Here is a 25979-nt window from a genome sequence, read left to right as displayed (position 1 = left end):
GAATAGAATAGAATAAAATAAACATTAAAAAAAATTTAAGTGGGGTGCCTGGGTGGCTCAATCGGTTGAGCGTCTGACTTTAGCTCATGAGTTCAAGCCCCATGTCAGGCTCTGTGCTGACAGCTCAGAGCTTGGAGCCTGCTTTGGATTCTGTGTCTACCTCTCTCTCTATCCTTCCCCCACCCCCTCTCTCTCTTTTAAAAACTAAATAAACTTAAAAAAAATTTTTTTTAATTTAAAAATAGTGGCCAACATTTTTCAGCATTTACTACGTGCCAGCTCCTCATGTGTATTCTCTCATTTAATCCTGACTGCAAACCTTCGAGGTCAGTCCTATGATTGGTAGCATCTCCATTTTATAGCCCAGGAGACTGAGACTAGGGACATTAGCCAATTTAGTCAGTGTTTCACAGCCAGGAAGTAGTAGAGCTGGGCATTGAAGGGGGGCCACATCAGAGGGCACACAGCTGAGCACATGTCACCAGCCTCTGTCCAGTAAGACCTTCTCTGCTTCTCAGCAACTGTACTATTTGGAGCTCCCTTTGGTGTTTTGTCATCCTGCCCACCCTGGCCTTTTCTTGCGCACTGTCCCCACTTTCCCTCAACTCCAATCTCACTCAGATTGGTTTACATCTCTGCTTTCTTTCTCATTCAAAAGAATAACATGATCTGATAAAAACAACAACAAAAACTCTCCCTCACGTTTCTCCTCAAGTGTCTCTGCATCTTCTTTTAGATACTTCTTTTTCCTTACTTTCTCCGAGAAAGGAGTCCCCCTCACCCTGGCTCCTCCATCTGTGGCCTGGAGCCTGTCTGTGCATCACCCTTGTGAACTGGTCTTTCCAGGCAGTTATTTCCTCTTCTTGTTACTCATTTCCCCCCCTCCTTCCCTCCCTCCCCTCGTCCCCCAGCCCCTTTCCTCTGGGACTGCAGCATCCCTCCCAGCCTCAATCCAGTCCTCATTTTTGTTTTCTCCTCGGAGCCCATGTTTAGTGCACACGTGATGGCCATTTCCAGGCCCTCAGTTTTACATGTCTACCTCCTGGACAACTACTGCACAGGAGCACCATACTCAAAACCTCCAAAGGAAACTACCCATCTTCATCTCCCTTAATCTACCAGGTCCATTTCTTCCATCTGCTGAATTTCCTGTCCACCCACTACTGATTTTTCAATCAGGGTAATTCGAAAACAGTTGAGTTACCCTGCTTGCCCCCTGCCCTATTGCACATTCCAATCACTGCCGCATCTCACCAAGTTCAAGTCCTTCCTATTCTCTTTGGATAAAATATTCTCTGGTCCCCCTTAAATATATGTTGCATTTCAGGTGTGGCTTTCCTAAAGTAGACCCTGTCGTGAGCATCTCAAGGGAAGATGCAGCATCTGACTCAATGCTCTGTCTCCTGAGGTAACTTCCACAGTGCCTCACACCCAGCTCACATTCCATAAATGTTCATTGAAGTGAACATTTTCTTGTTGGGGAGGTAAACCAAGAGCAAAGCATGAGCTTTTGGAAGGCTAGGTAGGAGGCATCGTCATACACGGAGGAGTGGTTCTCATGACCCCTTGTTGGCAGCGAGAACTGGCACCAGAACTGAGCAGAGAGCTGTGCTCCGTCCATCTGGCACTGCCTCTCGCTGCTACAAAAAGAACACAGGGTTTGTAAGAGCTCACTCACGGGTGGGCTAGGACAAAGCAATCTGTGGGGAAAGAGAGGGTGCTTTTTTCCCTTCCACCATCTGTATGTTATTTTGTGGATTTCTTCTGTACTATCTCACAAGTAGTACCTCGTCAATTTTAAAGGTGGCATCTGAATTCAAATTCTATACGCACTTTAAGGGCCCCAAGTTCTGGCAAGAAATCACTTCTGTTTCACATGATGAGGAACAGCCACAAGTGCTGATTATTTTAACCGCTTCCAAACACATTTAATGTGGTTGCATTAAGAACCTAATCGACTGACAGGACATTATTAAAAACTCACTGTGTGTCTAAATTTGTCTTTATAGGTCATTATTTATCAGCTAAGGAGTCACTGCCCCATAAAACCAACATCCAAAGCCATTGCTTTGACAGTATGCATTTACTTTAATATCTTCAAGCTTTTTTGACTTCGCTCCAAAGACGTGAAATAAGTCATTTCACTGCCGTGTGCTTCCATCCATCATGATTGTGGGTAATCCTCACTGATCCTCGAAGCAGAGCCTTTGTGATTTGAAGAAAGCATCACACAGTGATGACCACATGTAATTTCCCTACAGCTGCAGGGTGACATATTAGAGGATATTGCAGCTGCTGAGTCAAAATATTTTTTTTGTATATTAAAATTTTTAGCATGTCTGCATGCTGTGCATATTTAGGGAACAAATGGAATCCTCCGCTTGCTTAAAAAGAAGAAATGTATTTATTTCAGCCCGAGCTAATACTCCCTTTCCAGTCTCCCTTGTAATGTGTTCATTAATTTGTTTGTTTAAAGTGCTCATTCACTGGGTTCGGTAGCAAGCAGGCACACATACAAACAGCTGGAATTTCATCTGCCCTGCCCTGTACCACATGCTTATTCTACACCAGTAATCTGAAACAGGCTACGCATAAATGTATCCCGGGTCTCTCTTCTTTCTTTGTCACCCTTAATGAGTCATATTTAAAGACTCTTCACTGTAATTGAAATCGTGACAAATAAAGATTTACTTACTGAGGAGCATTGCTAGGACCTGGAGAGACGGCCTCCGGAATAGGAGCTGCTTTTAAGCAATTAATGGATACACACTCACCATTTAGACATATTTGAGGTTAGCCTCCTTTTTTGATTACAGACAGCAAGGTCAGATGCAAATGCCTTACTTCACAGATGGGGCTTTTAGGATGGGACGTTAATCCTTGCAGAGGTTGCTAGATTGGTGGGTTGGAAACTCCATTCCCCTATTATAGTAACTGCAGCCCTGGTTCAAATTAAGCTGTGACAGTATAAACTTCCTCTAGTGAATCCTGTGAAATTGTTCCAAATGTCACCTGCAGGGAGAGGAATGGGCAGGGAAGGTGGGGTGAGGAGGATTATAGGGGAACTCACTCTGGTTTGTTGGCCTGAGAATACGGCTGCCATTTTGAGGACACAATTTCTGACAGTAGTTATGTTCCTACAGTGTGGGTCCAGCAAGGATCTGAGTTAGGATTTGTCAGATGGTCACCACCTACCAGGAAGAATGCAAGAGTTGCCTCTAAATTAGCTTAATTCTTAGAAAATATGCCTATAGATTTTCCTACACATGAAGTGACGGGTGTCAGAGTAGTTTCCCGGGACACATGGTCATCTGCTGCAGTGCCTGGATATGGGGCTCACACCACCTCTTGATTATGTTTACAGTGTATAATTAATACATTTGGCTGGCTGTGGGGACATTTATCTTTTCATTATCTCAAATTCAACCAACAAGGCAGTTGTAAATTGTCACACACATAGAGCCAAGTGGCGCCCTTTTCCTCTTGGCCTGAAGTGGATTTTGAAAACCAGGATGAGCCTTTTTCATGAGCCTCCAAATCCCCTACAACCTGTTAGTATTTTAACTCCAATAATCTTTTTTTTTTTCTTTCTTTCAACAAATAGGTAGGGACTACCCACTAGGTACTACTGATTTGGTCAAATTCTACTTTGTTTTAATTTTTAAAGGTATTTTAGAAGCTGACATTTTGTAGAAAGGTCTTCCCAGGGCATGCCTGAGAGACAAACCACTGGCACGTTGGCCTTCCTTCTCAAAAGAAATCCAAGATCTTCATTCCTGGTCAAGATAGCTTTCATGTACTTATGTTATAGTATTTTTTATATTCTTATTATGCCTAGTCCAGCACAAGCCTCATGAGAACAGTTCAACAGTGGAATGTTATTAACAGAGAAAGTCTTCTAGATGTAATGGAGGGGAGGAGGTGAAAGAACAGCAGGGACCTTGGTCCCTCCCCCCAGAAAGGTTCATATTGAGAGCTGCTGTATGCCTGAGTTTTCTTAGATTGTTGGTTCTTTGCTATGGTTCTCATGTCTTCTCTCAACACTAGTTACCTTCCATATAACAATTTCTCATTTAAATCTGTAATAAAAAACACAGAGAACTCTGTAAATAGACTGGTAATGAATACACACACACACACACACACACACACATGCACATGCACACGCACATGCACACACCCATTCCTGATCGCCTTTGAAATAAAATACATATTCCTTTCCATGACTTATGTGGTATTCTAAAACTGGTACAGCCAGGTCCTAAGTGGTTCTTTTGTATGTTCTTCAAGATCTAGCCATATTGAACTTTTCTCAGTTCCTTGAAGGCATCCTGTTCTGTTGGGCTGCTGGGTTTTGGTCTAAGTTTTTCCTCTTCTTGGGACTGTTTCTCATCCTGTCCAGCTTACCCTCACTAGGGGTTCATGGCTCCACCTTCTCTAGGAGGCCTTCCCATCTCCTGGACTGGATCAGGACCCCTATTATAGATTTATATGGCACCCTGGTACTTAGCCTGTTAGCATTTTACAAAATGTTTGTAACAGTCTTCTGGCAGTCCTGCCTCTCAGTGTTTGCCATACACTCTATCATTGCTCATCCCACGGTGCCATCATCTCTACTGCCCTCCGACGCAGGTCTCAATTTGGAGAAAAACCCTCCTTAAGGCAAGAAACACAGTCCAAGTCCACTTTACTGTTGGATTCTTGAATATTCCACTTGGCTGCCTCCAACCTATTCTGTGGGAGTGGAAGGCAAGGGTAAAGTGAATGGTCTTTCTGCCTCTGCCCCTTCTTCCTCTCTGGATTGAAGCATTTTTCTGGGCTTGGGTACAGAAGTAAAGAATGCAGGGGTTGTATTGGTGGTGGAGGGCCTGGGTCTGTTAGCTCCAATGCACTTCAAAGTTTTGTTTTTTTCTTCCATCTTTAATCTGTTCCCTGGACTCTGGGAATTTGGTATCTTTGTAGATTTGATTCTGATAACTTTCTCTGGGAGTACATGATGGTCCATGCTTCCTGGTTCAATGGGGATAGTTACTTGCAGTGAATGAGAAAGGAACTCATTGGTTGATATATCAAATTATTGTTTGATTACACATATTTCACACTCAACTATAATTATATATCCAGGGTTGTTTTTTTCCCCACCATAATGAAAGCTCCATGCCTACAGTAGGCATTTAAACATTTTTATTGTTTGAAAGATTTTTTAATGCTCAGACTCACTTATAATAAAAGAAATATAAATGAAACCAATGATGTAATAGCAGTTTTCACCAACCAGATTAAACAAGATTGCCTTACTATTTTTCAGTTCCTTAGTGCAGGCAGAGTTATGATGGAACAGTCTTATGAGTGGCTCTTGGAAATGTAATATGATACAAACTTTCTGGAATGGAATTTGTAATACCTATTAAGAATTTTACATGTTTTTCATGACTGTAGTGGTTAAAAGTACATGCTCTAGAGTCAGTGTGAAGATGACATGTGTGAGCAAATCAACCTCTGAGTCTCCATTTCCTCATCTTTAAAATGGGGATAATAATACCACCTACTTTATTTTTGCAAATGAGATTATGCATTTATAATAATTAGTATAGTACTCGATATATATTCAGAGCTCAATAAATATAAGCTGTAATAATAATATGAATTGCATCCTTGACAACGTCTTTGGGGAACTAATCTAAAATGCACAAAGGTCTTATCTGGGCCTTCATCATGAAAGTGGACAAATTGGAAGTAAATGTTCAAGTACAGTTGACTCTTGAACAACAGAGGTTTGAACTCTGCGGGTCCACTTATATGTGGATTTTTTGTTGTTGTATAAATACAGTACAGTACTGTGAATGTGTTTTTTCTTATGATTTTCTTTCTTTTCTTTTTTTTTCTTTTCTTTTCTTTTCTTTTCTTTTCTTTTCTTTTCTTTTCTTTTCTTTTTGAGAGAGAACGAGTGGAGGAGAAGCAGAGAGAGGGGAACAGAGGGTCAGAAGCAGGCTCTGTGCTGACAATAGAGAGCCTGATGCGGGGCTTGAACCCACAAACCATGAGATCGTGACCGGAGCTGCAGGCAGATGCTTAACCTACTGAGCCACCCAGGCTCTCCATTTCTTATGATTTCTTAACATTTTCTTTTCTCTAGGTTACTTTATTGTAAAAATACAGGATGTAATGCATATAACATGCAGAATATTTGTTAATTGATTAACTTATTACAGTCACCTATTTAAGGCTTCCAGTCAATAGTAGGCTATTAGTAGTTAAGTTTTTGGGGAGTTGAAAGTTGTACACAGATTTTTGACTGTGCAGAGGTCAGCACCCCTAACCCTTGGTTTTTCAAGGATCAACTATATAAGAAAAATGGTAAATTTCCTGTTTATTTATTTAAAACTGGGATATTATGCAGTCCCTAAAATGATGTTTATAAAGAGTTCCTAATGATATGTAGAAATGCTGATGGTATTGAGTTAAAAAAAGATATTAAATGACAACATTTAATATAATCTCATCTATGTAAAGAGATATGTATGTAAAATTAATACAGAAAAAGAACTAAGATAAAAATGTCAATGTTAGTAGTTATTTACTCTGAGAGGGCTACTTAGGGTGGTTTTTGTTTACTTATATTTAGTAAAAGTGTTTTTCATATTTTCTGCCATGGCTCACTTTGTATTCAAAAAATAAAACCTCAAGCTTCTTGTCTGAACCACATTCAGCCCTCTTCTGGGCAGAAGATCTCAGTGGCTCCCAGGCCTGAGCCTGAAGCTTGCTTACAGGTGGTACCCAGTGGGACTGGCCACTTGTAGCCTATCATGCCCGAGTTCTGTGGTCTGTTCTCAGGAACTATACTTTTCGGATTGTAAATCAAAACACAGGTATTAATTCTCACGCCCTTTTTGCCCTGGTTTCTGGCTTCTTTCCCTGCACATCATTACTCATTTTGAGCTCTCCCAAAGAAGTCTCTCCTATAAAGAGATTTTGACTTCAAGCCTTTCAAGACAGAAGTATTTCCCAGGTTTTAGGAGTTTATTTTTCTTTTCTGGTTGGTTTAATAAAAGCCAGATTGGATTGACTTTAGAGCAGGATTTCAGAGCATATTTAAGTGGCCTTCTGATAGGGCTTGTAAGTGAGAGAGTCGGGATGGGAGGTTTGCATGAATATATTAACATGGGATCACTTAGTTTGTCGTTTTGGAATGAATCTATTCATAGGATTGGGTGTTCAGAATGACTTTTTAAACCATGGATGAATGAATAAGGGATGCATACAGGTTGTAAACAAAAAGAGGGAGTCCAACTTTCAGATTGGGATACTTTCTCATGTGTAAGGAAAACTTTAAACTTCCTTGCATTAATGCAATGCTTTGGGCAACCTGCATTTGATTGTTTTATATTTTCAGGTGTCATTTATTGATTTCTCTTTGCCTCTGGGTACTCACTCCAGAATGCAATGTGATATGTCTGGCAATTGATCTGATGCTTTCTTGAGGCTTAACATGGAGCTATGAACAGAGGCAGAGGCCTTGAGTGATTTTGGAGTCTCAGACTCTTGAGCCCTTTCCACTGGCTTCTAGTAGCTGTATACCAAAATATGATGCAAACAGCCATGTGTAGTTTAGGACCTTCAGAGAGTGAGACTTGATTAGGGGATGGCAGAAGTTGAGTGTGGTGAGGAATCCCTACATTTATCAGGCAGTCAGAGGCAGAGAACAAGGACCTGGCCATGAAGAGCACCAGGATAAAGCATATGAAAGCAGAACAGGGGTCAAAGAGAAGGGTGGCCGGGAGTGTCCTGTGTTACAGAGATCTCCGGTGGGTTAGAAATTAAAGGAAGCTGTTAGATTTGGTCATAAGAGGGGGTGAGAGACATTTTCAAGGCAATACCACAGCACTTTCGTGAAGGCTGAAGCAGATCCTGGGGAGCTGAGGAGTTAGGGAGGCAGGGAAGTTGGGTGGGGAAGGGAAGGCAAGAAACGGCAGCATGGTTGTGGAGAAAAACTTTGGAGGGGTAGGTGATGCAGAGGCTGTTCAGAGGTTGAGGTCAAGGAGAGTGAAGAGAGGTGGGATAAAAGATGCAATAATGCTGAAATAATGTTCTAATGTTGAAAATTGGATCAAGGATGTGGGTGGAGGAATTAGCCATTTTATCCTCTGAGAAGACAAGAAATGAAATAAAAATGGGTAAAGAAAGATGTTTTGAGGCTGACAGGAAGGACTCGAAGGTGCTCCTGCTTGATGGGCTGAATGAAGTAGAAGGTAAGAGAATCTGGGAGGAGGTGGGAGGAGGTGGGCAGGGTTGGGGTGGTGCCTGGAGCCAGGAGCAAGGGTTTACAAGCAGCTGCTGTGAGAGTGGGAAGGAGCATCCACAGTCTAGCTGTAGCTTTCTTGAGAAGTAATTAATGCACATTACACTCATTTCAAGAGCTTCTAGAGATCCCCAAGATCAGACAAATTCATAAATATTTATTTATTGTACCCACAAAGTACTCCAGAGATCTTCTTACTTTCTCTTCAAAGCGTCCTTGGTGATTATTCTTTTTCATTCCTTTAATTGCACACCAGAGAAAGCCTCAGTTAGATGCAACTAGTTTTTAGACCACTGAACACCTGCAGATCTTGTTGATGCATGCCTGAGCCCAGAACTCTCGGTAAGTGCTGGCTTGAAAGAGGAAAAGGCCGTGACTTTTCAAATAATAGAGCCTTGAATTAGTAATGTTGCTCGGGTTTCTCCGGTTTCCAACCCTAGCAAGGGCACCTGCTCGTTCAGGTCGTTGTCAAACACGGTCACCTCCATTTGTTCCAGTAACTTTTGAAGCTTTTTGAATCCCCCCTTTTGCTCCTGGCACTGTGAGGAGGGCACAAGAGAAAGAGAACATTGTATGGAAACCATACACTGAATCAGGGGGAAGTAGCCTCGTATTTCTCTCAGTACAGTCATTGCTTCCTTTATAATTTACCAAAGGTCTATAATGAGGATTAATTTGGCTTTTAGGGATTGAAAATTGTTCTTAATAAGGGGAAAAGGCTGCCTGTAATTTGAAACTCCCAAAGTTCAGAAAAGGGTCAGGGGCTGTTAGTTTACATGCCCAGAAGAGTCAGCATTTTGGGGAGGACGCTTTGAGCTCAACTTCTGGAGTGGCTGTGCAGGTCCCCAAATGGCTTCTTGTGGCAATGAGTGGGTGCAGGTGTGGGGCTGAGATCTATTTCTCCTGCGGGGAACCCATCTCACCTGGTCAGCAATTAAGTATCACTGAAGGTATAGAGAAAAAGACCTGTTTAAACAGATTTCAGGGGGCAGGTTATCTGCAGTGATTGACAGTGATTTTTTTTATGTTTATTTATTTAGAGAGAGAGAGAGAGAGTTGTGTGCTCGTGTGTGGGGGAAGGGCAGAGACAGAGAGAGGGAGAGAGAGAGAGAGAGAGAGAGGGAGAGAGAGAGATAATCCCAAGGAGGCTTCATGCTGTCAGGGCAGAGACCGACATGGGGCTCGATCTCACAAACCAGGAGATTATGACCTGAGTAGAAATCAAGAGTTGGACGCTCAACTGACTGAGCACTCAGGCAACCCATCATTGACAAGGATTTTTTAATCTAAACATTGCTTGAGATCACAATCTCTATCGACAAGACCCTGAGCTGAACAAGACATCAGGTCCCTGAGTAGTGCCTTAGCAAGTGCAGACAGTGCTTTGAATCCTTCAGGGATAGATGGAAAAGCCTGTGGTTAGAAGTCTAACCTTCCATTTCCTAGGCCTTTACTCTTCTTTCACTTTGGTGGGTAATTCAGGATTTGTGGATTTTCTTCCACCTTTGGGACGGAGGATGGCAAACAGAACTTGAAGGGTGATTCCACCTAAAATGAGGCAGAGGACGTGTTCACCAATAACGGGAGCTGAACGCAACCAGATTCTTTAATTAAAGGATGACTATTTTATAGGCGAGAAGAGAGACCGTGCTGGCCATGCCAGATGCTTTGTCTTAGAGCCTTAATCACAACTCGTACAGCAGGGCTTCTGTGAATTATGTATCGGGTCATGAAAATAACTTTTCAACTCGCAGCTCTTCCTTGTAACTTTTCCTCTATTTGAAGATCAAGTTTTCCACCAACTCAACCCAGTTTTCTACTAACCCCAGCCCCTCCATATCAACACCTGAGACAGGTATACAGACTCTGGGAGGCCAATTCCTGAGAAGGCAGCTTGTGGAGGGAGCTGTGCCCAGCTCAGGAGCACTGTGAAGGGGCGGGGGTGGGGGGGCGGAGCACGCTGGGCAGAGTTCTCAGCACCCTTGGGGGAAATGTTGATGATATTGATGGTACTATTCCTGTTAGTCTGACAGTTCTCTCTGTACTCCTAGCAAGGATCTATCATATGCCGCCCCAGTACTTGAAGGTCGTTGAGTTGAAAAGGGATGACAAGTGAATAGCTGTGCTGGGCCTGGCCATTTGCTAAAAACCTCAAACACACAATTTGTACAGGTCCCAAGCGTCTACTTTCCTGATGTATGCTGCCTTCGAGCTCTTTTCCTGCTTTCCGTGCTGCAGCGGGGGTAATTGCGATCCCTTCTGCCCTTGGGTGTGGTAATGAGACCTCGTGCTCATGCTGTCCATGCCTTCTGTGTGCTCCCCTGCCCTCTCCAGACTGCCATCCTCTGTGCCAGCACTGTGCAGCCGACCTCCACAACACCGGGAGCATCTGCCTGAGCTGCCAGAATGCCCGGTATCTGCTGCTGGGGGACCACTGTGTTCCTGATTGCCCTTCTGGATTCTACTCAGAGAGAAGAGCTTGTAAAAGTGAGTAAGTGCTGGATACAGGAGCTGGTGGTGCCTCACGAGTTTCTCTTTGGGGCAGTAGTGGAGAAGATTTGAACCGAGAAAGAGAGAGAGAGAGAGAGAGAGAGAGAGAGAGAGAGAGAGAGAGAGAGAGAAGGCGGGAAGCATGCTGTGAGACAGTAAACCAGACCAGCTAACATGCTAACATTCTCAGTTGGGGCTTTTACTAACGCCTCTCAGGCTGCTGCTTTGGAAAGGAGTTTGACTTCATAGATTCTCTTTGTGTCTCTTTTTTTCTCTGCAGAATGTCACTCCTCCTGCAGAACCTGCCAGGGCGCAGGACCCTTCTCCTGCACCTCATGTGACGCCAACCTCGTGCTGTCCCACCTTGGGACCTGCAGCACCGCCTGCTTCCCCGGGCACTATCTCGATGATGGCCGTGCTTGTCGGCGTAGGTTTTTAAAAATGAAATTTCTCTCCTTTCCTGCTCTTCTGGAGTCACTGCAGGAAATATTAAGTTCTGGTGTCCATATTCCCACTTGATAGCCTTTACTTTTTAAAAAGACAGTTAATCTACAAAGGTGTATGGATGCCATTAGCAGGCTATAATTCAGACATTGGCCTAACCGGGAGGTTCTGGGCTAGGGATCTCCTCTGCGAGGACCAGCTGTGTGATCTGAGGCCACTCATTTAGCTTCTCTGTTCTCTAGTTACCTCATTTTTAAAATAGTATTGGTCTATTTTATCCTTGTGGTTTCTCTCGGCAATTCAATTCTAAGATCCTGAGCAGAGAGTGGAACTCGCTCTGGTACACAATCAGTGACCAGTGACCTAAGCACTTGTCTGGATTTAATTTGTTTTCTGTATATATTTGTTGAATATTGACAATGCACAAGGCTTGACATGCCACAAAGCATTTGGTTTCTGCTCAAACAGTAGTTATTTTGTCTCGCATGAGAGTTACTTGTATAGATGTCTTATTTCTCAAGTAAGTCAAAATATGATTAATTACTTGTGTCAGGCACAAACAAAGAGTTAGGATAAATGAGGGAAAGGGCAAATTGGAGTAGAAAAGAAATCAGGAAATCCTTCACAGATGAAGGAACATTTTTTGTGATATGCTGAGGCAGCTTACTTTATTTCAATCACTAAAGTGTCATTTGCAAAAAAATTTTTGTTATACTTTTACCTTTTGAAAATGACAGCCAACAAATACAGAGTTGGTATTTCAATTTTATGTCCTAGAAGTACCATATTGAGGGAATTATAGACTGGTGGTTAGGAAGGTGGGCTCTGGAGTCATGTGACTAAAGTTCAAGGCCTACCTACCACTTACTAGCTTTGTGCCCTTGAGCAGGTGAATTAACTTCTAGGCCTCAGTTTCTTTTTCTGTCAAAGGGGGATTATAATGGTACCTACATCTAATGGCACCTTGCACTTGGCATGGACCTTAGCAGGGAACAAGCTTTCAGTATAGATTAGCTATTGTTGTCATTGTTGTCGTCATCCTCCTCCTCCTCCTCCTCCTCCTCCTCCAGAATGAGAGGCAAATCAAGCAGTTTAAGATATTTATATTTTATAGACAGAAAGATAGTTACTACTATTAGTTTACTGAGATGCTTGCAAGGATTTGCATTTGAAATGAATTTATGTGGGACTCACCATTTTGCATCATCTGTTGAGGTACCAGAGATAAATACCCTTTTCAGACTCATGAAAAATTTCTTTGCTTTTATAACAAAAAGTTTGCTCAGTATATATCAACTATCTACCAGTATCTACAGATTCTCTAACACAAGAGACACGAATGAAATACTTGCATGTTCTGTTCAAGAGCAAGAGACTGTTGGTGGAGAAATGGTGACTGAGATTGATGAGGCTCTTCACAGCAGTGGAATCACAGAAATAAAAGTTCAAAAGAAAAAAATAGAATCTTTGGATGACAAAAAAAAAAAAAGAAAAAAGACCATTGCATCAAAATGTTTCTTTCTGAGAAGCTTTTTCCTTGGTGCAAGGTGATTTCCGCACAAATACATTTTCTGTGCTACCATGTAAATAGGATTTCATAGACTATTTCAGTTAAATCAAGAACCTCCCAGCTTTAGTCCTTTGCTAAAGCTTAAGGTTCATTCTTTCAAAGATTGAATGAAGCATGCCCTTAAGTTGGGATATTTGAGTTTCTAGCATGTAAAAAAAAATCAACAGTGTTCCCGTCTAATGCTCATCGTTGTAGACAATTATAGGCCTGACAATTTTAGAAATTGTGCAGTGAAGGGCTTTTAAGGAAATATAACCGGTATTAAGGGGAGGCGTTAATAGAAGAAAGTAAGAGCTGGAGAACTGTCTGGATTTTGGTTATAGAAATGTTTAGAAATTATATACTGAGCTCTATATTCAAGGATAATCAGTTGAGGCAGGAACTTTAAAAAAAAGATGATAAATGAGGCTCTCAGTACTTGAAACTGTAGCACTTTAGAGGTGAAGAGGAGAACTCCAGGGTGGCCAGAGGCAGCCTTGCACCCCCTGCAGAGATTCTGTGTCACTCCCCCTCACAGACTTCTACCGATGAGGAAGGACACCAGGTCCATTGCAGGGGGTGATAGTTGTTTCATTGTCCGACTGTTCTTTCTCATCGACCCTCCAATGCTCCCCTCTGGAGCGGTACAGAATAAGTCCCCTTCCCCATTCACATTATTGCCTTCCAAAGTTTGAAATTAACTGTCATTTCCCACTTGCACTTTGCTGCTCTGGCAAAACTGGAGCCAACAGAGTATTGGAGCAGCAGTGGATGACCCTCTCTGAGAGCTGAGGTAGAAAGCAAGCCTGTTTAACAAGGAGGGTGGACTTCCTGAGCTGTGAGGTCCCTTCCTCCTTGATGAGTGATCGTTAAAGTACATTTCTGCTTCCCTCACTGGTCCACCTACCACCATCTTCACTGTCCTCTTGGCACTTTCTGGGGTCCCGGACCTCAAAGAGCAGCACCAGGGACTCCAGATGTGACCACACCAACATGACTAATACCATGTGTGGTCTGAATATCCTAAGATGGAGAAAATGCTCCTTACCCACATTCTTTTGGAGACGGAAGCTGAAAACCCAAGGGGCTTTGGTATGTGCAGAACTGCTCTGAGTAGGACAAGGTCATTTGTGTGTTGCCTTGGTAAGAGATGAGGGGTTCAGTGAAAGAGGAAGAAAGGTTCAGCTAGACATGGTGGAAGCTCCCTTATCCTCGGTGTGATATTGCTGCATCCCTCCAAATCTCCATATAGTCTTCTAGCATTTCAAAACACACAAATCCATTTCTTTTGGAAGCCAGTATGAAGGCCTGCATAGAAGGATTCAAGAATAAGAAGATATATCAGCGCTTGAGGAAGTAAATCACAAGACACTCTCAGCTATCAGGACAGGGCATTGTCCTGTAACTCTAAGCTGGGAAAGTGGCATTTGGGCTTCATTTTGCAGCTCTATGCCAAGCCAGGGGTCCAGCTAACCTTTAGGTCATATCAAGGCTCTGCAGTTTAAGATTGAGTTGGTTTCTTTAGTCACCATATCATACCTTTAATAAGCTTTTAATCAACTAAAATTCTTAGATAATTTTTTATAGGAACTACTGTCTAAACAGGCCTCCTGTTTCCTTTATTTGTGCAATTGGTTAAAGGCAATAAATGTAGGACCTACAGTTTTGCTTATTTCATCTGATTCCTTTTAGTTTATTGCTTTAACTAGCTAAAACTGAGTTTGAATTGTTCTGGCAAAATGTGACTATTAGGCGTATGTGGCATATTTAAATATCATTAGCATTTCTTTGTTTTTATTGAAGTTATTAATAAAAATATTGATCGAGTAAAAAATTAAGACTTCATCATAATATTCTATTAAAGACATTTTACTAATTGCAAAGATTTACTGATAACTTTTTGAGTATGTATTTCAACCGTCTTCAAATCCACCTAAAACTACTAGTCCTCCCTTAATTTTTGTATTCACAGGCTTATCATTGAGATTTTTGTCAAACCGTTTGCCAAAATTAAGATACATCATGTGTAAAAATTCTACCCAAATTAAAAAAAAAAAGAAATGGCAGTTTAATTTCATATAAGTTTCCAAAAATTAAAATATTTATTTCTAACTATTCTCAAACCATCTGTTTGAAAATCCAGTCTAGAATTTTTCTAGGACCTTTAATTACCAATCTACATATTCTAATGAATATTTTACATCAATGACATTTCTCATATGTGAAACGAGAGGACTTCCTTTTTATTTTTACCAGGAGGTAATCTTCCTGCACTGTGCCGCACACTTTGATATTCTCTAGATCTAAAACTCACATGATCATTCTCTAGATTTTTCCTCTGACAGGTACTTAGAGAAAATTTCAGAATGAGGCTGAGATACTAATGTTTGAATATATATAATTAACAATATCTGGCTTCTTTCATTTATGTGCATATGTTTATCGAACACCCACAATATGAGGGATGACCGGCTAGGTACTGGGCACTATTGGAAGGAAAAAAACAAACCTGGTCTTTGCTCTCATGAAGCTTATAGCTTAAAGGATGCAGACGATAAATAATCACTTAAATGAAAATTATTATGTATGGCATGAATGAAATGTCTGGGGTGCTATAAGAGCAGTGACAGGGAGACTTGCTTTAGATTAGAGAGTCAAGGAAGGCCTTCTTGAAGAAGTCACTGAAGAATGCGTAAGGGTTAAAGACAAGAGACTTAGAGATTATATTGAGAGGATTCAAGTGTGTGTATTAAGATATCTAGGTAGAAAGAATGGAGGCAATAATGGAGAAGCAATATTTGCAGAAATGATGGCTGGAAACTTTCCAGGTTTGAAGAATCATATGAGTTTATAGATGAAAGTGTCCTCTGAAACCTGAGCAGTATAGATTTAAAAAAAAAAATCACTCTTATGGGGACATGGACAATAGAATGCAAGGGGGTCAAACTTAGTAAGGGGAAACCGATTAGGAGGCTATGACAGTTGTCTGGTAGGAGATAGTGATGGCTTAGATGTATTGGTACATGGGGATATGGAGAAAAACAAAAAGTTCTGAGAATCACATAGAAAACTTTGAATAAATAGGATCCAATGAGTGAGTGGATTAGGAATGAGAGAAAGGGGGGGTGTCAAGATAGCCTCCAAGGTTTATAGCATGGACAACTGAGGAGATGGAGAAATGCCAGTTGTTAAGTTAGAGAAGATGGAAGCATGACCACATTTGGGGATCATCCCTGAATGCTTGAATTCAGTAGCTGCTGAGAATTACAAATGGGTGAATCAGTAAGCCAGGCCTCCTTGAAGTCCTTTGTGACTTAAAATATGGGATTTCCTGAGCTTCCCAATAAAGTTGATACCTAATTTTTATCTTGGCATCATTCAAAAATCTGAGTCCACATCATGAACTACAGGGGGCTTGATTCCTTAAGAAGTAAGATTTAAACACCTCTCGACTATTATTCCAGAGATCCTGGAGTAAATGTAAGTTCTGTGGCTACATCACAGTGCAAGTTGGATGTGGGATTTCAATTCTTGGGTTTATAATTTATCTTCTCTGGGTTTATAATTTATCTTCTCTGGAAAATAAGAACATTTTCTTTTCTGTTGATCACAGGGGAGGGTTATGAGCCATAATTAAAGAACAGGTTGGAGCAGTGCTTTGCTCCTTTGTAACATCTGTCTAGGTTTGATCAGTGCTTCAGTATTTGCAATTGTAATGATCTGGTCATTTTCTTTCCCTATCTGCTCAGCATGCAGCACACATTGTAGAAGCTGTGATTCACAGGCTGGCTGTACCTCCTGCCGAGATCCAAACAAGGTCCTGCTCTTTGGGGAATGTCAGTATGAGAGCTGTGCCCCACAGTACTATCTTGACTTCTCCACCAAGATGTGCAAAGGTAAAGCTCTTCCTGAACTATGCAGTGATTCTTTTACTCAGTGAGCTCCCTTTACTGTAAATGTCTGCTCCCCCACACTGGGAAAATACTGTCATATGTTTAGACTTTCTCTGGTGATAGCAAGAAGTCATCATGTATTATGAATGTATGTATGTAATTTTTTCTTTGTATGTAATTTATTTTTTGTTTTTTAAAGTTTATTTATTTTGAGACAGAGAGCATGATCAGGGAAGGGGCAGAGAGCAAGGGGGAGAGAGACAATCCCAAGCAGGTTCTGCACCATCAGTGCAGAGCCAGATGTGGGGCTCGAACTCACAAACCATGAGATCATGACCTGAGATTAAGAGTTGGCCGCTTAACTGACTACACCACCTAGTCACCCCTGTATGTAATTTATTAATCAAGAAAATATTTTTTAATGTTTGTTTATTTTTTAAATTTTTTTTAACATTTATTTATTTTTGAGAGACAGAGAGAGACAGAGCATGAGTGGGGGAAGGGCAGAGAGTGAGGAAGACACAGAATCCAAAGCAGGCTCCAGGCTTCAAGCTGTCAGCACAGAGCCTGACATGGGGCTCGAACTCACAAACCATGAGATTATGACCTGAGCCGAGGTCGGACGCTTAACTGGCTGAGCAACCCAGGCGCCCCTGTTTATTTTTTTTTTTTATTTTATTTTTTTAAAATTTTTTTTAATTTATTTTTGAGACAGAGAGAGACAGAGCATGAACGGGGGAGGGGCAGAGAGAGAGGGAGACACAGAATTGGAAGCAGGCTCCAGGCTCTGAGCCATCAGCCCAGAGCCCGACGCGGGGCTCAAACTCACGGACTGTGATATCGTGACCTGAGCTGAATTCCGACGCTTAACCGACTGAGCCACCCAGGCGCCCCAGCCCCTGTTTATTTGTTTTTGAAAGAGAGAGAGAGACAGAGCCTGAGCAGGGGAGGGGCAGAGAGACACACACACAGAATCTGTAGTAGGATGTTCGTTAGTCTCCAAGTATTTGTTGTTTTTCCAATTTTTTTCTTGTAGTTGATTTCGAGTTTCATAGCATTGTGATCTAAAAATATGCATGGTATGATCTCGACCTTTTTGTACTTGTTGAGGGCTGTTTTGTGTCCCAGTATGTGATCTAGGAGAATATTCCATGTGCACTCAAGAAGAATGTGTATTCTGCTGCTTAAGGATCAAATGTTCTGAATATATCTGTTAAGTCCATCTGGTCCAGCGTGTCATTCAAAGCCATTGGTTTCCTTGTTGATTTTCTGTTTAGATGATCTGCCAATTGCTGTAAGTAGGGTGTTGAAGTCCCCTACTATTATGGTATTATTATCAATGAGTTTCTGTATGTGATTAATTCATTTATATATTTGGGCGCTTTCATGTTGGGAGCATAGATGTTTACAATTGTTAGGTCTTCTTGGTGGATAGAACCCTTAATTATGATATAATGTCCTTCTTCATCTCTTGTTACAGTCTTTATTTTAAAATCTAGGTTGTCTGATATAAGTATGGCCACTCCAGTTTTCTTTTGGTGGCCATTAGCATGATAGATGGTTCTCCATCCAGGAGACACAGAATCTGAAGCAGACTCTAGGCTCTGAACTGTCAGCATAGAGCCTGATGTGGGGCTCAAACTCATGAACTGCAAGATCCTGACCTGAGCTGAAGTCAGACGTTAACAGACTGAGCCACCCAGGTGGCCCTAATGTTTATTTATTTTTGAGAGAGAGAGAGAGAGAGAGAGCGGGGGGAGGCAGAGAGTGAGGAAGACACAGAATCCGAAGCAGGCTCTAGGCTCTGAGCTGTCCGCACAGAGCCTGACACAGGGCTCAAACTCATGAACGATGAGATCATGACCTGAGCCATAGTTGGAACCTTAACCGGCTGAGCATCTAGGTGCAAGAAAATATTTTTGAGCTCCTACTGTGTGCCAACTATTGTGCAGGGTTTTGGTAATTAGACCAAAGGTGGCACACTGGAAACCCTCAGGTTGTAGTTGGTCTAAGACAGGGTTATTTTTGGTCCACCTAATGTTCTAGTGTTTTAAATTTTTTAACTAATGCATTTTATATTTTATGTAATTTTTAATTTTTTATTTTAGAGAGCACGAGTGGGGGAGGGGCAAAGAGAGACTGAGAATCCCAAGCAGGTTCCACACCCAGTGCAGAGCCCAACATGAGGCTCAGTCCCACAACCTGTGAGATCATGACCTGAACCGAAATCAAGAGTCGGTTGCTGAACTGACTGAGCCACCCAGGTGCCCCTCATTAATGCGTTTTAGCATGTAGAAGAATCACATACAAAGATTGAGATTTCCTGTCTCTTTGGAAAAGCCAGATGATCTGGCCACCCTGGGTGTGCGTTTCCATAATGCAGCAGTTGGTCGCAGATGAGTAGGTCTTGTCCTGTTGCATCTTCAGGTCACCACAGTCTCCAACCCTCCCTATCCTGTCACACCAGGCCTGGTTCATAGATTTACATGACCTTCCTGGGACCTGGAGCCACTTGCATTTACAACTCTAGATTGCTAGACTCTATGCTTAATGAAGACAGGGGTTGTATCTTATTTGTTCATCTCTGTCTAACAGACTGAAATGAGTAAAGGCATAGTCCTGTGCTCGAGGAGTTTATAAGGGGGCAGTTTCAAAAACCAAGTACCCTTTTCCTATTCTGTCAGTAGTTGGAATTCTTGGGGCTTTTGCTCTTTGAATGGCAGTGGTCAGCAAGGAGAAGAACAGAGGTAATGGCTGGATTTTCCTTCTATTCCATTTCCCTTCTCCATTCGTCCATTCTACATGTCTCCCATCTCTTAGCTGGGGCTCAGGTAGAGAGGCCAAACATCTATCACATATGCTGGTATGTTTTAAAGCTTTGCAAAATTGCACACTCTCTATTCCAAGGAATTCTCTTTGTAGTCAACTTAGGTGGTCTCTGGTGCTCAAGACCACAGAAGCTTTTCTGGTTTTTCCCTTCTAAACAGTGGTTGTCAGTACGTGGTGAAAAACAAGATTATCACGAATCCTCCATGTTGTAAATGATTTCATAACTTTGCTGGCAGTTTTCAAGGCTCTGCTTTAGTCATTTTCCCTCAGGACTGATTCAGCCAAATAAATGAGCGGGATTAACTTTAGAAATCTTGGAAGCACGTGCACTGTCTTACACATTTACCTGCTTCTTTGGGCCTTAGAAATGTTGCATCAAGAAAGAGAGAAAGGTGACTAATGAGAAGTTTCCTCAGTTCTCAGCTGGGAGGGGTGGTGGAGTGAGGATGTCCTGAGTGGAAAATGCTCTCCAAGAGAAACAGTTCAGCAGCAAACATTTATTAAGCTGTTACTCTGTGCCAGGCACTGTGCTAACTCCTTTGCATTCATTCTTTCATTTACTCTGTGCAATAGCCTTATGAAATAGGTACTATTCTTGCCTCTGTCTTACAGATAGGGAAACTAAGGCTCAAATAAATTAAGGAAGATGTGTAAGACATGTGGATGAACAGTATCTAAGCCATGGCTTAAGTGGAGACTTGTGTGTCTTCAAAACCCAAGTACTTAACCTATCTTGTCCCATCGTCCATGCATGAAGGACTTAGTTTGCCAGCTAGAACTTTGGCTCTCAGGCATGAGTTTTCTAGCTGCATCAGAGTTGCCTGGGCCTTTAAAAACCACAACAACTATGGGGCACTTGGGTGGCTCAGTCAGTTAAGCATCCAACTTTGGCTCAAGTCATGACCTCACAGTTCGTGAGTTCAAGCCCCTCATTGGGCTCTGTGCTGACAGCGCTGAGCCTGGAGCCTGCTTCAGATTCTGTGTCTCCCTCTCTCTCTGCCCCTCCCCTGCTCGTTCTCTCTCTCTCTCTCAAAAATAATAAATAAACATTTAAAAAACCCACAGCAACTATAACAACAACTATAATAATCATAAGAACAAAAACAATAGTGGCCCCAACATGTTTTCTTTTGCCTCAGTTCTTGAGACTAACTGAATAGTTCTGATGTTGGGCCTGATAATCTGTATTTGTAACAATCATTCTGGATCCCATGGGTGCAATTCCAAGGTTGGAACCCATGAGCACATTAACTCCTTGAAGTCAGAGTCTACCCACTTTTTCTACCCATCTTTTAGTGCTCTGCATTCCATAGGTGCTTACTGAGCAAAGAACATGTTAATGAGTCAGCTCCACTGCTAGGGAGATCTTCTGTGATTTCTGTAAGCCTCTTCTTTCTGGACTGTTCCTTTGTGCCCCATTTAATTCTAACATCAGTGGTTCTCTCTGTTGGGTGGGTCAACACCTGATTTTTGAGAAGCAGGAAGCCAGGCAGCCAGCGTCAGTGGAGGCAGCAGATGCATTCTTAGCTGAGTCTCTGACATCACTTCACCTATTGAGCATTTGGAGGAGGTCTGGATTAGGTTTGCAGAGACAGATTGCCCACTCCCTGTAGCTGGCTTTGCATGAAGACACCATGGCACAGGAATAAAGAACTCTGGGGCTATGGAATAAGATTAAGTTGATCTGGCTGCTTGGCAGTCCTACTGACAAGCAGCCTGTGCACAAGCATGGAGTGATCCTCGTACATGCCCGTGTCCAACATAATTAGGAAATACTAAACCTCAGAGAGGCGTTCCGGCTACTACAAGCAGAAACCTCGTTAGGGCTCACTTATCTGACATCTTTTATGTTGTCCTCACTTTACCCTTGCAGCTGCCAGCAGCGTCCTCATAAATTAGTCGCTGGGACTGAGGGTGGACAGACGAAGGTGATCTAACGTGGGTTTCCTTCCTAGAGTGTGATTGGAGTTGCAACGCGTGCTCTGGGCCTCTGAGGACCGACTGCCTACAGTGCATGGATGGCTACGTTCTTCAGGACGGGGCCTGCGTGGAGCAGTGCTCACCATCCTTCTACAGGGACAGGGGCCTCTGCAGGAGTAAGTGTCTGGAGCCCCTGCTCTGTGCTGAAGCCAGGCTTCAGCCTCCTCTGGTTTTTACTGTTCTGACAAGCAGTCTGTGGCTAGTTTCCTTTCTGGCTTTGTATTTAATTTCTGGTTTCTTTCCTAAGAGTTTTTCTCTGTTATAGTCAAAATGCCCCCTCTCTCCTTCCCCCATGTCCAGACACGATATTTGCTAAAATTTGAGGTCAGTATGGGAATCTTGGGGGTATATGGCCACGCAAACAGGTATAAGGTTTGGATTTCCTGAAACATTGAACAGTCCTGTCCTCTAGATGCAGAGGTGTGTGTACTCTGGTCATTTGAGCACATGGAAGGCCTGTGCTCACACATCAGCCCCCTGAAGCCCTGAATGTACCAGATGTCTCACCACCACCTTCCTCTGAATCCCACACCCCCTTGGGTCTTGATTTATTTTTATTTATTTATTTATTTTTTTATTTTTTTTTAACGTTTATTTATTTTTGAGACAGAGAGAGACAGAGCATGAACAGGGGAGGAGCAGAGAGAGAGGGAGACACAGAATCTGAAACAGGCTCCAGGCTCTGAGCTGTCAGCACAGAGCCTGACGCGGGGCTGGAACTCACGGACCGTGAGATCATGAACTGAGCCAAAGTCAGACGCTTAACCGACGAGCCACCCAGGCGCCCCCCCTTGGGTCTTGATTTAACACCACAAAACCTTCTGACTCTGAACAACTCCCGCAAAGTGCACAGACAGTATTACTGGGATCATTCTTGGGAGACTCTGATAATTGACTGGGTGAGTCAGGAAAGATGGACACTTCAGGCAAGAAAGCCATGGACTAGTTAATAATGATAATGGCTAATATGTGTAGTTTCTAAGTTTGCCCAGTGTTTTCTGTTATTTACTTCGGTCTTTGCCCAGCGAGCTGGGTAGGACGATACGTCCACTCCCATTTAATGGGAGAGAGCATCGAGGCTCAGAGAATGTAATCTCTGATCCTAAATCATCCCCCTGGTAAGTAGAGCAGTAACAACCAGAAGCCTGGTTCCTGACTCCTCATCTTCTGCTTCGTCCAACACACTGGGTCATCTAACTGTTTGGCATCTAATGCTGCCTCCCCACAAGGGCCAGGAGCCCCTTGGAAAGCCATACACAATTCTGTTGATTTGACTTTTGTCCTTCAGGGTGTAGCAATCACTGTCTCCAATGCCAAGGTCCCCACGAGTGCACTCGCTGTGAAGAGCCATTTTTCCTGTTAGAAGCCCAGTGTATCCAGGAATGTGAGAAGGGGTACTTTGCAGATCACGCCAATCGCCAATGCGCAGGTAACTTGGAGACTGTGCTGAGTTCTCTGGAGAAAAGCGAGGGCCGCAAGTAAATCAGGTGCGCTGATTCTCAGGTAACCAAGGACAATTTGAATTAAAAGCAGAATGAAAACCCAGGGAGCTCGGCCTAAGTAATTGATGGCTTCCCCTGCACATCTGCCAATTGCTGGTTAAATCGAATATAGAAGTGCAGGCCAATAATTCTCTTGCACAAATCAATATTGTCCCTAAAGGTCTTTATGGAAATGAAGTCAATATTTTATGGAATATAAGGCTTATATTGAACTAAGGTGAGGTATCCACTAAGAGTGGATTACCCCTGTTGATATGGGCACAGAATCTTCAGTGTATAGACTGAATTACCGATGACCTTTATATTGGCACAATACCCTTGAAGAAGAGGGTTTGTGAGGACAATTTAGTGAGACACACCGAACCTTTTGATCACACTAAAGTTAAACCCAAAGAGAGTTTCCTCAGTTTGTTTTCATCATTTCCTTTAAAACTTGGTACCATATACCCCACTTTGAAGAATACCTGGCCTGTAAGAATGATGCCATTCCCCTGGCATGGCATTTTACCTTTCACCAGATTCCTCTGTCTGCATGAGCTTGTTTAATACCCACAATGCCTTGGTGGTGAAATATGGCAGACACTATGAATCCTGTTTTATAAGCAAAAAAAAAAAAAAAAAAAAAAAAAAAAAAGAACAGAGAGAGAGAGAGAGAGAGAGAATGGCTTAAGCAAGAGAGAGAATGGCCAAGCAACATAAAATCAGATATTAAACCCAAGTTTTCTGATGCCAATCCAGGGCCCTTTACACTATACTATACCACCTCTCTATAATAAAATCTCCGCTAAGGAAGCAGAAAAGCTTAGGAGTAAACACTCGATTTGTAGTTTATTGACTTGACCCAAGGAAATAATCCTATGGTCCTTTAAAGAGCTTATTTTCCCCATGCATTTAAAATAGTAATAACAATAACAACAGCAACAACAACAACCATAATAATAGAATAGTAGTGGTATTAGTAGTATAGCTGAGTTCTAGGCACACAAAAGTGTAGTCTCTTCACATAATAAAACATGTAATCCTCCCAACAGTTATTTGCATTAGGTGTTATTTCTATCCCATTTTTAAGACAAGAAAATCACACCACAGATGGTTAAAGGAACTTGCCCGAAGTGGACAGCCGGTAAGTGGTAGAGGAGGAATGGAACCCAGCGAGGGCCTATGCTCTTAGGCACCATAAACCACCTCCCTTACAAGTCAATATGGTCAACTTTGTAAACAATCCACTTATGTGCAACGTTTTCACATCACAGTGCATAAAGTGAAAGTGATGTTCTGTGTTCACTTTCCTTCAGAGGGTAGATGGGTTCCTTGTGAGATTCTAGAGGAGATTCCCTTTTGCTGTAGTTGGGAGTCATGTGCTATCACTCGTTATTTCTCTGTCACTGGTGGCCCTAGCTGAGTGTCTGTGCCTTTCACGTGCCTCACTTAGTGTGTCCTTTCCTTGACAGCCTGCCCTCGAGCATGCTTACAGTGCAGCGGCAGGGACCGGTGTCACCTCTGTGACCATGGGTTCTTTTTGAAGAGTGGCCTTTGTGTTTCCAACTGCATTCCTGGCTTCTCTGCCCACTCTAATGAAACGTGCACTGGTAAGTGCTTCCCATCTGATGGTCTGGTGTATTAACCTGTCATTTCTCTATGCAAAGGCTGAGTCTGCAGATACAGTTGGCTCATGTGATACAAAATACAGGATTCTCATTCTGGGAATGCTAAGAAATAAGGGACTATCTATAGGACATAGGCATTGTGGAAACGCAATTTCTAAGATCTTTGGGAAAAAGAAATCGTGTGTGCCATGAAAGTACCAACTATCAGATCAGAAATTTGGCAGAAAACTGTGACACAGTGGGGTTCCTGGGTGGCTCAGTCAGTTAAGTGTCCGACTCTCAGTTTCGGCTCAGGTCATGATCTCAGAGTTTTGTGTGTTCCAGCTCCACGTTGGGCTCTGTGCTGGCAGTGCAGAGCCTGCTTGGGATTCTCTCTCTCCCTCTGTCTCTGCCCCTCCCCTGCTCACACTGTCTCTGTCTCTCTCAAATAAATAAACTTAAAAAAAAAAAGAAGAAGGTGATATTAAAGGAGTGGAGCTAGTTTTATCCAACACATCAATGGATACTTCACCTTACAACAAAAGAGAAGCAAATTTACATTTAGTCTTAAATTGGAGCCCCAAAGTTTTATAGATAAATGAAGTTTAAGGATTATATAATAGTTGAGCATTCCTCAGCTTTTGAGTGTCCTTTATCAATAACATGAGGCATATTTTAATACCCGTAGTCAATCATATTTTCTGTCTCTAAATTTCTGACCTCTGAAGATACTAAGACTTCCCATGGGAAAAAGATATATTTGGCTTATTTTATTGGGACCTTTCTGGAAACCCCAAGTACTTGAGAGTCAGCCTACTCCTCTTGGGACATGGTACAAGTCAGCTTGTGAAAACGAATTCCACTTTCATTAGAGTAATCTTACAGTAGAAGTAGTTCCCTTGAAACTTGCCATTCCCAAACTGTCCTGTCTGACCTACTTGCAGAAGGAAACACTAATAATTAAAGTCCAGGCAAAACAGCTTGCAGGAGACAGGATGCAATTATCATCATGATTGGATATTCATCCATCAGATGTTTCCTATGGACAAAGATGGGAAAATTTTATTTTATTTTATATTATTTTATTTTACTTATTTTTTAAATATAATTTATTGTCCATCAATGGAAGAATGGATAAAGATGGGAAATTTTTAAAACAAAGTGTATATGCTTTACATGAATTCTGAATATAAGCCACTTATAATCATACTTCATTATAGATTAACTGGTATTGTTCTAGCAAATGGTATCAGACACTTCTTTTCTTACCCTTAATGGGTCTGAAGGCCAGATGGGATGGATGAATTAGGTTATAACTGTGGCTCTCAAACCTAGAAGTCCATTAGGATTGCCTGGGGAGCTTGTAAAATCACTAAGGTTCCCACCCCAGAACATTTAAGTCAGACT

At 42.2% G+C, this 25979-nt stretch overlaps 1 protein-coding gene across 1 annotated transcript in view; it reads left to right on the top strand.

The window, feature by feature from the left end:
- Positions 1-25979, top strand: part of FRAS1 (Fraser extracellular matrix complex subunit 1) — a 429797-nt gene that overhangs the window by 251481 nt on the left and 152337 nt on the right. Inside the window, exons 21-26 of the mRNA XM_019466685.2 lie at positions 10634-10786; positions 11070-11216; positions 16532-16678; positions 21460-21600; positions 22773-22913; positions 24438-24575. Coding sequence (XP_019322230.2) covers positions 10634-10786; positions 11070-11216; positions 16532-16678; positions 21460-21600; positions 22773-22913; positions 24438-24575 — 867 coding nt within the window. The remainder of the gene's footprint in view (positions 1-10633; positions 10787-11069; positions 11217-16531; positions 16679-21459; positions 21601-22772; positions 22914-24437; positions 24576-25979) is intronic.

This window comes from Panthera pardus, unplaced genomic scaffold, assembly GCF_024362965.1.
Source record: "Panthera pardus isolate Hobbes unplaced genomic scaffold, ASM2436296v1 HiC_scaffold_13, whole genome shotgun sequence".
NCBI lineage: Eukaryota > Metazoa > Chordata > Mammalia > Carnivora > Felidae > Panthera > Panthera pardus.
Note: the sequence above shows the minus strand (reverse complement) of the source record. Positions and strands in the feature narration are given on the sequence as shown.